The sequence below is a fragment of the Lepidochelys kempii genome, chromosome 22, assembly GCF_965140285.1.
Source record: "Lepidochelys kempii isolate rLepKem1 chromosome 22, rLepKem1.hap1, whole genome shotgun sequence".
Taxonomy (NCBI): domain Eukaryota; kingdom Metazoa; phylum Chordata; order Testudines; family Cheloniidae; genus Lepidochelys; species Lepidochelys kempii.
Window position 1 is genome coordinate 10,545,449 of NC_136401.1, and position 13,239 is coordinate 10,558,687.

The following is a 13,239-nucleotide window of genomic DNA, read 5'->3' on the forward strand; positions in this document are numbered from 1 at the left end:
TCCTGTCATCTCAGTTCGCGATGCTGCGGCCCGCCTTCCGAATGGAGAGGGTACACGTGCTGAAATCTGTGAGCTGCTTAAAGATTCCCAGTTCCTGGCTCCCGATGTCACCAGTGCCCAAGTAAGTTGGATGACAAAAGTCCATATAGGGATAGTTGCCATTTCTAAGCCCCGGAAACCACCATCCCCTCCTAAAAAATCCATTGAGGAAGATCGGCACTGTTTGGTGACTGACGTAAGGCCCAGTACCTTGTGGCTCATGGAGGTGGAAATGGGAGCTGTATACATTTTATTGGGCTACTACAGCGCCCGCGCACCCTCTGAGCTTTCGATGGCCAAAATATAGCTAGCATGTCAAATGTGGCCCACAGAGTTCATACTGCTCTCATCTTTGCTACAGAGCTGAAAGTCTTTTGATATGGGTAGACAAACAGCAGCATAGGCTGGAACCTGTATTCTCCAAAGGCTGCACCTCCTTGTTCAAATGAGGTTCGCTAATAGTCGCTTCCATTTTTATGCCAAATAGATTCAGCCTTTAAATTCCTGGCCATTTGCGAACATGACCATTGGTTGGGTAAAGTTTGGGCACGTTTAGTTTACTGAGAGTTCTGTTTTTCAGGTTAATACAGTTGTGAGCGGTGCCCTGGACCGGCTACACTATGAGAAAGATCCCTGTGTGAAATACGATATCGGACGCAAACTGTGGATATACCTGCACCGGGACAGGAGTGAAGAGGAGTTTGGTAGGTGCTTGCTGTAGGGAGCCATATAGCATTTGGAGTGGACTTGTTTGTGATACTTTAAAATCTCTAGATGAATATTTGCAAGGGTTAGTGTGAGGTTAAAAATGTCCTGGCTTATTAATACAGCAGTAGGGAAGCAGTGGCTCTGAAAATGATTTGTGGATTGTGGTGGATAATCAGCTGAACATGAGCTTCCCAGTGTCATGCCCCGGCCAAAAGAGCTAATGGGATCCTGGGGTGCATAAACAGAGGAATCTCAAGTAGGAGCAGAGAGATTATTTTACCTCTGTATTGGTCACTGGTGTGACCACTTCTGGAATACTGTGGCCAGTTCTGGTATCTGCAATTCAAAAAGGATGTTGATGATTTGGAGAGGGTTCAAAGGAGAGCCATGAGAATGATTTAAGGGTTAGAAAATATGTCTAAGTCTCAAGAAGCTCAATCTATTTAACGTAACAAAGCAAAGGAATAAATATTTAATAATAGGCTCTTCTATCTAGCAAAGAAAGGTATAAGGCAAACCAACGGCTGATAGTTGAAGCTCGACAAATTCAGACTGGAAATATGGCACAGATTTTTGACAGTGGAATAATTGGAACATTTTACCCAGGGTCTTGGTGGATTCTCATCCCTGACAATTTTTAAATCAAAGATCAGATGTTTTTCTTAAAGATCGGCTCCAGGTATTATTTTGGGACCGTTCTATAGCCTGTGTTGTACAAGAGGTCAGACTAGTTGATCACTGTGATCCCTTCTGGCCTTGGAATCTATGAAATACCTCTTCTATTAGAAAATGCTAAAAATCTTATTTTCATCTTTTGTGCTGTTGCTCATCTTGTGTAATGAAATGAGTATAGTCTGTTTCACTTCCCTTTCTAGTCACTGTCTGGTCATTGACACCACTCCATTTGCTGTTGAGCACTGATCAACAGAATAATATTATTAAGTTGAAAGACTTGAATGTTTTCCCAGAAAAGGGATGATCCATGTGCAAGAAAAGTGTACAGGTGTACATACAGCTGTGGTAGATGCATGTGCAATTGTCTGTGTTTCTGTGCACATTTTTTTCACATGGATTTCCATCATTTTGGCCAAACTTTCAGGTCTTTCGGTCCGATTTTATTTTTTGTTGATTGGCAACTGACAGCTTTTGATGTGGTGTCTCTCAAGACGAATCTAAAGTTGGTGAATAGCCATTCAAGTATGCTATTTCAGCTTTTCTTTATCCGGGGATTGTCCCACAATTGTTCCTGTCTGCAGAACGGATTCACCAAGCTCAAGCTGCTGCAGCAAAGGCCAAGAAAGCCCTCCAGCAGAAACCGAAACCTCCAGCCAAGACAGTAAGTTGCTTTGTGCAAGTGTGTGGCACAAAGAATACAAGGGATAGGATGGCTTTGTGACACCGAACTTTTCAGTTTGAGGCTATTGGTTCAAATTCAGTTCTTGTTCATGGGGCTTCAAATCATTACCATCTGTTTGGAGTTACATTCACACTCACACAGAATGAATTGGTGAGTCTCAATCCAGTTCCCAGTGGACAATTGTCCATGCTACAAAATCCACACCACAGTTGGCACTAATAGTCATCGGTGGTGGGCTCAGCAGAGAGGCCAATGAAATGGAATTATGCATCCTTCCCTAGGTTGAGGCTCATTGGCAGGATGGGGTGTGTGTGTGTGTGTGTGTGTAATGCTTGTCCTGCCATTATCCATGCTGTTCTTAAGCTATGGTTAAATAGAGGACTTCATTCTCTAGGGCTGTCAACCAGCATTTTTTTATTAGCACTAAATTAATTTTTGAGCAAAATAATTTCTAGTTAGCAAACTAGCCAGTTGGCAGTGGGAGACGTGAGATTTTTAGGTCTGTCTGACATAGTGGAAATAGAAGACCTAAGAAATGTGCATACATCCACCACTACTGAAATGTAGTCATCCCTGAAAGCATCAGCAGCCAAACAGCTGCAGTCACCCTGTGCCACATTGGAAAGGGAGGAGAATCATTTGCCTCTAACCTCAAGGTTCTGCTTTTATTGAAAGTGCTTTAAGGGCTCATTTACGTCCGCACAAAGAAGCGTACCTCCATTTTTAAGGGCTCGCCCACAATATCCCTGCGCAATGAACTACTGCGCTTGTTTCCATAGGGACCCTCACTCCAGTTGCACTTTTGTTGCAGAAGTCGAGTAGCAAGGAGAGTTCAGTGAAAGTGTTCCCCAGCAGCACTTCAGAGCCAAGCCAGCTGAGCCTCAGTGACTCCAGTATGCCACCAACCCCTGTGACTCCAGTGACACCCACCACACCGGCATTGCCAGCGACACCCATTTCACCTCCTCCAGTCTCTGTGGTTAGCAAGACTGTTACAAGTGTTGGACCGGAGCCAGCTAAGCCAAGCCAAAGGTAATGCTTCCCCTGCGCTCCTTTGTGTTCCAGTGTTAGCAGAGAACAAATTCAATGCATGAACTGTGGGCACTGTTGGTCTCTCTTGTTGTCTTTCTTTATAGCTTCATTAACCCACTGACTTTCCATTTCTCCATAGTGTTCTCTTGGTGTCCTCTCCTCCCATGCCCCAGCTTGGGACGCTGCTCTCCACAGGTCAGAGTGCACAGACGCAGGCTGGGTCACAGCCGCCTCCAACCAGGGTGGTAAGCCATACCGCCTCCTCCTCAGGACTCCCGCAGGTCCGTGTGGTCACTGCGCAGTCCAGCCTCCCACCTGTGTCTCAGCAAACCCCAGTGGTAACGCAGCAGCAGCAACCTGCATCAGTGCCTCAGATCCGTGCGACAGCCACACAAACAAAAGTACCACCTCAGGTGAGAATAGCCATGTAGAAATGGTGAGCCAGCTCTCGACTACTTTTCACTCTGATAGATCCCATAGCACTCTGGAGATAATATATACGAATCACTCACCAGCTGCTAACAAGCCATCTCATCTGAGGAGGAACAGTTTTCAAGGAGGAACGTGATGAAGGGAGGCATATGGGTCAGGGCAGGGAGAAGGGTCCCAGGTCTCTTGGACAGTGTGCCGGCGAGTGGCAGAAGGGCACAATGGGGAAGTGAATATCTTGCCCGTGACCATGCGTCTTTTGCTTTCACTTTTTACATTAGGCTGTTATGACCGTACCAGTGAAAGCCCAAACCAGCCCAGTGCCGGTGCAACGGCCAGGTGCCTCTGTGACAGGGCAGGCAGGTATCGCTGTGACAGCACTCTCTGCAGCATCCAGCCCCACTGCAAAGCCAGCAACCAGCTCTCCAGGCAGCTCTGCACCAACCTCCTCCTCTTCCACTACTGTCATCCAGAATGTAGCTGGCCAGAATATCCTTAAGCAGGTGAGAGGCACAAATGGGGAGCTGGACTGTGACTCACTCTTCTATTTCTTTTAGCTTAACAGAGGGCTTAAGTATCCAGATATAAAAGGCTAGTGGAAAACTACAGCAAGTCCATTACCGCTGGAAGGTTTTGTTGCCTGTGCAGGTTCAAGCAGTTGAAGGCTTGCTGTATTTGGACCACGTTTTCAAATTCCAGTGTATGCACTTGGTCACACTGCAAGTGTAGATGTGGGGTGTGCGTGTGTGGAACATGCAGACGCCAAATGGACGTTTTTGACCCCTTCAGTAACCAGACGGATAGGCTTGGATGTTTCTTCCTGAGCTTGACTGAAAGGGAACTATATCTATCGTCCCTCAATCTCTTGTATGGCATGTGAGGGGAGGAAAGAGGTGCCAGCTAATGAGTCTTCGACACCATTTCCAGCAGCTCTCTAGAACCTTTGTTGGAGAATTGGTTTAGTTCTGATGGGGGAAGAGGTAAAAAGAGCAGCATCTGCTGAGTAATATCCGCCTGTTGGGAAGTTTTGTTTGTGTCTGGCTGCGTCTCGGGCCATTTCCTCACTGGATATAACAGGATTGTACCTCTTTTTGGTTTTCCAGGTGGCTATTACCGGGCAACTTGGCATGAAGACCCAGGCTGGAAGTGGCATCCCACTCACAGCTGCTAACTTCCGGATCCAAGGCAAGGATGTGCTGCGCCTGCCTCCCTCTTCCATCACCACGGATGCCAAGGGCCAGACAGTGCTGCGCATCACCCCAGACATGATGGCCACCCTTGCCAAGTCCCAAGTCACCACAGTCAAATTGACTCAGGACCTCTTCACAGCAGCCGCCGGGAGCAGCACTAGTGGGAAGGGCATCTCTGCAACCTTGCATGTGACGTCCAATCCTGTCCAGTCTGCTGATTCCCCAGCCAAGACTAGTACAGTCACTTCTGCTTCTCCCAGTCCTGCTGGGACCACGGTGGTTAAAGTGACACCTGACTTAAAGACTGCGGAGTCGACCAGTTCAGCTTTCAGACTGATGCCCGCTCTGGGCATGACTATGGCAGATCAGAAGGGCAAAGCCGTTACTACAGTGGCATCCACTGAGGCTAAGCCAGCTGCCACCATAAGAATTGTGCAAGGACTGGGGGTTATGCCGCCGAAAGCAGGGCAGACTATTACTATGGCCACTCATACCAAGCAAGTGCCCTCTTCCTCTTCAGTGAGCATACCTGGCACAGTTCATACCTCAGCTGTTTCTTTACCAACCATGAGTGCTGCGGTGTCCAAGGCAGTTGCTGTGGCCTCCGGGGCAGCTGGCACTCCAATAACCATAGGAACAGGAGCCACTGCTGTGCGGCAGGTACCAGTGAGCACCACAGTCGTATCCACATCCCAGGCAGTAAGTAGCTCATGCTGTCCCTTGTGGTTGGGGTGAGAGGGGATAGTCTCATTCCCTCTTTCTGCTGAAACCTCCCAGATCCCTCTTAATTAGGGCACTAGCTGAACTTCAAGCATAGAGCATTTAAGGACTAACCCGCTCATAAGAGTTGCACAGTGACTGCTAAGAAGCATTGTGCCAGGAAGTGGGATGGCTTCTGGCCGCTAGGAGGCAGATTCAGTTAAGTCATTTGCCCCCGCTGCTGGTTCCCAACCCTCCCCTCAGGCCAGGAGCCTGCACGTTAGAATTGAGTGAGAGCAGGAAGGCGCCCTCGTTTAAGTGTGTGGGTTATGGAGTAAGGTTTAGAGGGGTGGGAGAGGTCTTGCCCGTCTCAGTCCCATACCAGTGGTCAGAAGGTTGGCAGAGCTCCTGCGTCAAGGAGAGTGGCGACGGGGAGGGAGATGGGAGCTGAATTTACTTTCCTCCTCCTCCTCCCATTTCAACAAAGAACTGATTTAAAGATAGGGTCTCAGAGGGCTACCCTACCTGGGAGCTGAACTGTAGAAAAGTGGATACAAGTTTATAAAGCGTGCCAGTCATCAGTAACCAATGTTGATGGGAAAAGGTACAAAAGGGAGTTAAGAGACTAAGGATGAATCTGCTAAACTAGTTCTAATGATAACCCATCTCTGGCTGCAGTTTATAGTCGCTTTTTTTCCCACCCCACCCTGTCCCAGATAGGCCTCCTTAGTCTGGACAAAATCCAGAGCCAAGGTGGGCTGCAGGGAGAAGACTTGATGCTGATTTTTCCAAACTGTCAGCACATTATTCCAGCTTGATTCTCAGCCCCAGCAAAATATCCTCACCAAAATGGCAAGCAAGGCCCCATGTACTCTGCAAGCTGGGTGGAAATTATGTGGCAAGATCCCTGGATTCTGCAGTCCACCAGGGCAGCAGGCTGGAGATGCTGTGTCAGCTTTGGATAAACTGAAAAATTTGAAGTTTTCACTGAAATCAATATGAAAAGGAATAATCCAGTCACTGCAGTTTTCCGTTCTGTTTAATTTAATATTCAATTCAGTATTATTTTATGCTGCCCGACAAAGTTGATTTTTTAATATGCTAAAGAATTTTATATAAAAGTTGCATAACTATTATTGAAGCTGTTGCAGAAGCTGAAGGTCGGGAAGCGGGGTAAGGTAGGGTACGGATGGGGTTGTAGGCATCAGAGGCAGTATGAGAGGCAGTCAGTGTGACAGTCCCTGTTACCTGGATGTTAAAATGATCAGCAGTGAAATAATAAGTAGATTTGACAATAACATTTCCACCTTTTTAAATTCAACATCAATACTTTACTGAGGTGAATGGGGGCAGTTTGGTGCTCTCAGATCCCATTGCTCAGGCTCTCAGCAGACTCCGGCAGACATAACTCCATTGGTGTATTCTTGGTTCATGTTTGGAAAGCTTTCTTTGCAACCAGAAAGGCTAGAAACCATTTTTTGTTGCTAAGCATCAGAGGGGTCGCCATATTAGTCTGGATCTGTAAAAGCGGCAGAGTCCTGTGGCACCCTTATAGACTAACAGACCTATTGGAGCATGAGCTTTTGTGGGTGAATCCCCACTTCGTCGGATGCATTTTTTGTTTGTTTTTTTAATGGGGGCTTATAGTATAAAAGGTGATTGTGCAACTAATACCATGGCTGCAGAACCTTGAAATATGCTTGGTCTTGGCTAAAAGCTGCCTTCAAAACGCTGGTGGAGAGGGTCTTCCTTCTCATGTTACAGTAAGTTTTCTCTGTGACAAGTTTGTCCCTACTGCAATAGTGGCCTAAAATCCTCTATCTTGTCACTTAGCCACACAAGCCTCTTTTGCGCCTAAGATTCTCTGGAACATGTACCTCCTGGAATGGCGTCCGCTTTGGAATTTCATGAGGTGCTGCCTGTGTGGAGCTGGGAGTTCAGGAAAAGTTGACGCCAGCCCTTTTTGAGTTGTAATGCCCAAAGATAAGCTCCTGAAACAATATCTCCGTAAAGGCAGCTAAATAAGTGGTCTGACAACTTTAGGCTCCCAAAAGTTAACCAAACAACCCTTCCCTGAGAAATGCTGCTGTGGAGACACAGGGGTGAGCAAGCTGTTGGGTAGGGTGCATTTTAAAAAGCCAGAAATGAGAGACAGATTGCATTAGCAAAGCTGAGAACTGCTGTCGCTTTCTACACCAGGACTGCAAGTGGCACCTGTATGTTGCCAGACTCTTCACTGAACTCCCAATATTGTCTAATATTCTTCCACTTCCCTAGGGTAAACTGCCAGCTCGAATCACAGTGCCGCTGTCAGTGATCAGCCAGCCGGTGAAAGGCAAGAATGTGGTGACAGCCCCCATCATCAAAGGCAACCTCGGGGCCAAGTGAGTCATGTGCAACCTTCCAGTGAGCAGCATTTCCGTTTGTTGGATCTCTCCTTCTCGCATAGAGAGCAGTTGGGTTCATGGAGATCTAGAAATAGAGGCTGGACGTGCCACAACCACAGGAAATCTGAGGGGATATGCCCATCTTGCATGATCTGAACACGATTCCTGCTCAGTGCTCCAGAGGAAGGCACTTCCAGATAATTCCTCCAAGGCCATGGTGGGCAACCTGCGGGCCACATGTGGCCCAGGAGGGTAATCTGATTGTGGGCCGCAAGACATTTTGTTGACCTTGACCGTCTGCAGGCACCGCCCCGCAAAGCTCTCTGTCCACGGTTCGCCATTCCCGGACAATGGGATCTGCGGAAAGTAGCAGGCTGCAGAGACCTGCTGGCCGCCACTTCCCGCAGCTCCCGTTGGCCACAAATGGCGAACCGCAGCCACTGGGAGCTGTGTGGGGCCCTGCCTGTGGACGGTCAATGTCAGTAAAATGTCTCGTGGCCTGCAATCAGAATACCCTGGTGGGCTGCAGGTTGCACACCACAGCTCCAAGGTCTTTGTCCTGGAGGAGAATTTGTTCCCTACTCTGAACTTAGCTATCAGCTCAGCTTTCTCACATGAGCGAGAATCGCCCTGATGAAGTATCTAATCCTATTCATGATCTGAGGCCCAATCAACATGAGAGAAACTAGGTCACAAGTGTAACTGCATCAACATAGATCCCATCAGCATGCAAGTAATGGTCCATTTTCATTCCTAGATTCCTTGTCACATTACTCTAGCCAGCACATCCAGGGCAGGAAATTCCACATGCTGATTGCATTCTGCATTATCTAGGAGGGTGTTTCATTACCCACCATCTGGTTAGACTAACCCACGGACAAGAAGCAGGGATGACCCTCAGAGCTGTTGGTGTTGCAGAAAGATGACTAGCATGCCGTTCCTTCTGCCATGCAGCATGGTGAATGTTAGCATAGCTGATTTGTTCTAACCTCTGTCAATATAGTCAAATGACAAACTAAAAACCAGTGCTAAATGAGTCCGGGGCTTTCGTCTCTTAGCTGCTGAAGAGCAGTTTAGTCACAGAAACGCACATACTTTCTTACAAAATCAGCAGTTACTGCATTTAGCTAAGTACAGGTATGCTACAACAGAACCATATTATCATTTGCATTTCCAGCTACTTTTGAAAATAACCAGAATTTGGTAGTTACTCTTAAATGCCAGGGTGGTCCCACTGTCTCGCTCACAGCTAAGTCGGGAGCTGCATGCAGGGCTATATGGGGAGTCCTAGGTTGTGTCACTGAGTCCAGTTGATTCAGCCCTCTGCATCACTATTGACTTCACAATTGGTTTCTGTCTTTAGCATCAGTGGACTGGGTCGGAATATCATCCTGACTACCATGCCAGCTGGGACAAAACTGATTGCTGGGAATAAACCAGTGAGCTTCCTGACAGCTCAACAGCTACAACAGCTGCAGCAACAAGGCCAGGCCACGCAGGTAGGAACTATAGGTCTGCCCTTCCGGTCTTCACTGCAGTAACGTCTCCATAAAGGTCTTGCCCTTGAAGAGACAAGGTTCCATGGACATTGGTACCCAATCTGCAAATGTATGTCTTTGGTGTTTGCATTGAGCATATTTAGTTCATTGCCCCACTTCCATTTATATAGCATCTGGATTTATGTTTTAAATTTTAACGAAATGGGCTGCTGGATAGTAAGGATGAAGAGAGAGAACGATATTAATGTCAGGCAGCTTTTCTCCCTCTGTGGTGGCTTAGGGCTAAAAAGATTGTATCTTACAGTTTTGCTCTTCTCTAGCACCTTCCAGCCAGAGATCTGCAGCTTGAACTTCCTCTGTCTCCTAGGGCAAATCACATCAGTCTTTGTGCATCAGTTTCCCATCCATAAATTCAGTATGATAATAGTGACTGGGAAGTTGCAGGGTACTTCAAGAGCCTATGATATGAGGCCTGTAGAAGTCCAAAGTATCCAACAGATCAGATGCCTTTGTTCTGAAAATCTGAAAGCTGCTGAGATTTGGGATTTTATTCAAACTGGTGATGAATCCTTTTTCGCTAGAATCTGTCTCTTACCCCGCCACCCGTCCCTCCTCCACTGCACCGTCCCAGACAGTCACTGGATGCTTTGAACTTGCTGATGACAAACTGTGCAGTCAGTGGCTTTCAGTATTGCTCGTATGGGTGACTTTTGGACTAACTTTAATGCTGGCTGAGACTGAATCAGGTGAAGTCTTTGCCCTGAGTTAATGCTGGCCCACTGGGATTGATGCTGTGCATGCAGTGTGATATCCTATTGTGCTCTAGTGTGAATTAAATGCTCTTTCATTTCAAACAGGTGCGAATTCAAACAGTATCGGCCTCCCATCTCCAGCAGGGAACAGTGTCAGGCTCTACCAAAGCAGTCTCTACAGTTGTTGTGACAACAGCACCATCTCCGAAACAGACACAGGATCAACAGTGAACATCAGCTGTGAAAAGGAATCCCTTTCCAAGAGTTTCCCTGGCCTTATTATCCTCCCCCTATCCATCACCAGTCAGGGCTTCTTAGGTGCCAACACTGGCCATCCAGAGATTGGACTGGAGCCCCACCTGTGCCAAAAGCAAAACATGGCTTGCCTGGAAGCAGAATTGTGGTATCCACTGGAAACCTCAGTAGAGCAACACAAGACTCTGTACTTAAGAATCTAAACATCTCAGTTCAGAGTTGTAAAATCCAGCTCTAAGCAGTGACTAATTGGAGATTTTACTATGCGTCTTCATTCGCTTCTCATTCTAATTGCCCCTTTTGCAAATGGCAGTGTCCTTTGCTGTCATTGCATTATGTTCTGGGTTAGCCTCAGGCAGTCAGCCTGCGTTCTTCCTTTACCAGTGGAACTTGCTGCTAGGGGAAGAGGGATTTGGTGACTCTCTGAAGTCATGGACAAGCTACATTCTTGGTCTTGAAGTCCAGCTGTCAGTTCCCTTTATATCCTGTAGAGGTGGCTGTTGTTGGTGGCTGATTTTATTGTTGCGGCTTAACCTGTATGTAATACAAATTCTATATATTTATTTATTTTATAACTTTTTAAGGCCTCTGCTTTCACTTCCCAATTACCACCACCATCTCAGATTTCTGGAGAAACTTTCCCTTTGTTATCCTTGCAAAGGCCAGAGAGAAGAGTCCTGTCCCATAGCATGCCTGATGAAGAAAACCTCTGCTGTAAAATAGCTAATAACTATTGGTGGGAGGAAATCTGCATGTCTGAGAGTCTGGCTGTGAATGAGCTCAGAGCAAGGACGCAGGAAGAAAAGTCTGCCAGGGAATTTCCCTTCTTACATTTCTCAGTGACTGAATCATCAGCCAGAGAAGACGACGGCCTGTTTAAAAGGAAAAGAGAACAAGCCTTCAGTTTTGTCCACGCTGCATTCACTCTGACTCAAGCAGGAGAAGTGTTTTACTTTTAACCTATGTTGATGCTGGCCTGGCCTTATTTGATTTTTATCTGTCTCCGATTTTTCTTGATATGCAATTTGTTGGGATTGTGCATGTTACAGATCAGGAGATGAACTGACTTCTGCTCCGAACTCTGACATCACTGGAATGCTTTCTCTGAATGAGTCTAGAAGAAGTGTCCGGGTACGAGAAAAAAACAATGCAGAAAGCAGTTTTATTTACAACCCATGCTCCAGAGATCTAACTACCCTCCCACTTAAATCCAACTTGCCATCTCCCTTCAATTCTAGACAGACCATTTCATTTTGGCAAGGAAAGAGTTCTGTCCTACTGTTGTGAAATGCAGTGTGATCATCTGATCTGCTAAGGGCTAAGAGACACTGTTCGTCTACATTTATAAGAAGGTTTCTTTAACGTTGTTCCTCTTGTTTTTTTAATACACTGTTTTTGCCTTTGATTGATACCATCATTGAAGTATCTATTTAAAAAGGAAAGCCCTGCTATTCACCATCTTCCAATGTTTAGCTGAATTGTTGAGGCTCAATTCTGCTTGAAAGCCTCAGTTGTAGCTAGTCATTGCTGGCTCAGGTACTGTTGATCCAGGCAGCATGAGGCTTTTGATCGAATTTAGATTGAGACCTTGTATGTCATGCACTCTTTTTTTTAAAAATGATAGCCAACCCACTTTGGGAAAATCAGGTAGAAAAAATATATCAGGAGGCAGATGGCAGCTGCATTTGAGCAGAGCTAGGTACCTAAATGCACCATTTGAAAATATTCTCTTGAATCATGGTTTTTGTGCAATTAACAAGATCTGGAAAGATAAAGCTGCCTTTCCGCCCCCATCCCCATATCAGTCACTTCCTGCGTCTTTGTCCCTTTTCCTTCAGGATGGAGAACAGGTTTTGGTTTGAAGCTGAATTCTTTAACCCGAGTTTAGCTCCGTCAGGTAACCAAAGCTAGTCAAATATAGAGCTCAACTGAGGTGCTATCCACAATACACCTGAATTTTTTATATATAAATCCTATCCCAAATCAGGGTAATCCCCATTTGCAAGTCATATTTAACAGAGTTAAGTCTCAGGCCTTGGAGACGTGCAGAATGTCTTTTTTACAGTGTGCAGCCCTGCGGCTGTAGTGTAGCCTGTTACTGGTAATTAGATGTGGTTTGTAACTCTGGAACTCATGGCATTACACAGGGGAAAAAAGCTGTACCCTAGCATCAAACCAGATGCATTATTGTGGTGGGAGATACCCTCAGTTGTGCAGAAGGTGGGGTTTACTCAGGGCCAGCCAGGCTCTATTAAACTCGACCCTCTTGAACCCTTGCCCCCTTTATTTTTGATGGGTTTGAGCTTGTTTTCCTTTCACCAGCTGGTGCCACAGATAAGTTATTGATCATCTGTGTTGTGGTAGCACCTAGAACCTACACGTGAAGGATCAGGGCCCTGTTGCTTTGGGCACTGCGTATGCACACAGTGGAAAGATGGCCCCTCCCCCAAAGAGTTTACAGTCAGTTTAAAACTGACTCCTCCACTCAAGATACTTGGGGTATCCATGCAGCATTCATCGGCTCTACCCACCCAGGGAGAGTTTGAAAGCCATTTTCACCAAACCAAGTTCTTCAACAATTTTTTTTTTTGTTTTTTTTCGCCAAACCATTCTAGCAGTTTAGACAAATGTTCCGTTTTCCTCTGCTATTTTTAGGTTTGGCACAATTCACTTTTTAAAAAATAATTTCAATGGATAATTCAACCTTTATCTTTAAGCATTTTTTTTATTTTTATCATTTTAAATTTTCATAGTTATGGGAAATCATGGGGGGGATCGGACAATATTTTAATGACCGTAGATGTTGATATTCAAAAGTTTAAAGCTTTATAGCCAATAAAACACCAATTGTCAATATGTCAAAATGTACAAAGTAAATATCCTTAAATCAAA

At 46.0% G+C, this 13,239-nt stretch overlaps 1 protein-coding gene across 3 annotated transcripts in view; it reads left to right on the forward strand.

The window, feature by feature from the left end:
• NFRKB (nuclear factor related to kappaB binding protein) overlaps nucleotides 1-13,239 on the forward strand; it is a 35,059-nt gene extending 21,820 nt beyond the window's left edge. For all 3 annotated transcript variants that reach the window (XM_073321176.2, XM_073321178.2, XM_073321177.2), the window contains 10 exons: nucleotides 15-121; nucleotides 620-743; nucleotides 2,004-2,083; nucleotides 2,916-3,136; nucleotides 3,276-3,549; nucleotides 3,847-4,068; nucleotides 4,669-5,454; nucleotides 7,732-7,838; nucleotides 9,205-9,340; nucleotides 10,198-13,239. In XM_073321176.2, coding sequence (XP_073177277.1) covers nucleotides 15-121; nucleotides 620-743; nucleotides 2,004-2,083; nucleotides 2,916-3,136; nucleotides 3,276-3,549; nucleotides 3,847-4,068; nucleotides 4,669-5,454; nucleotides 7,732-7,838; nucleotides 9,205-9,340; nucleotides 10,198-10,323 — 2,183 coding nt within the window. In that variant the 3' untranslated portion in view covers nucleotides 10,324-13,239. The remainder of the gene's footprint in view (nucleotides 1-14; nucleotides 122-619; nucleotides 744-2,003; nucleotides 2,084-2,915; nucleotides 3,137-3,275; nucleotides 3,550-3,846; nucleotides 4,069-4,668; nucleotides 5,455-7,731; nucleotides 7,839-9,204; nucleotides 9,341-10,197) is intronic.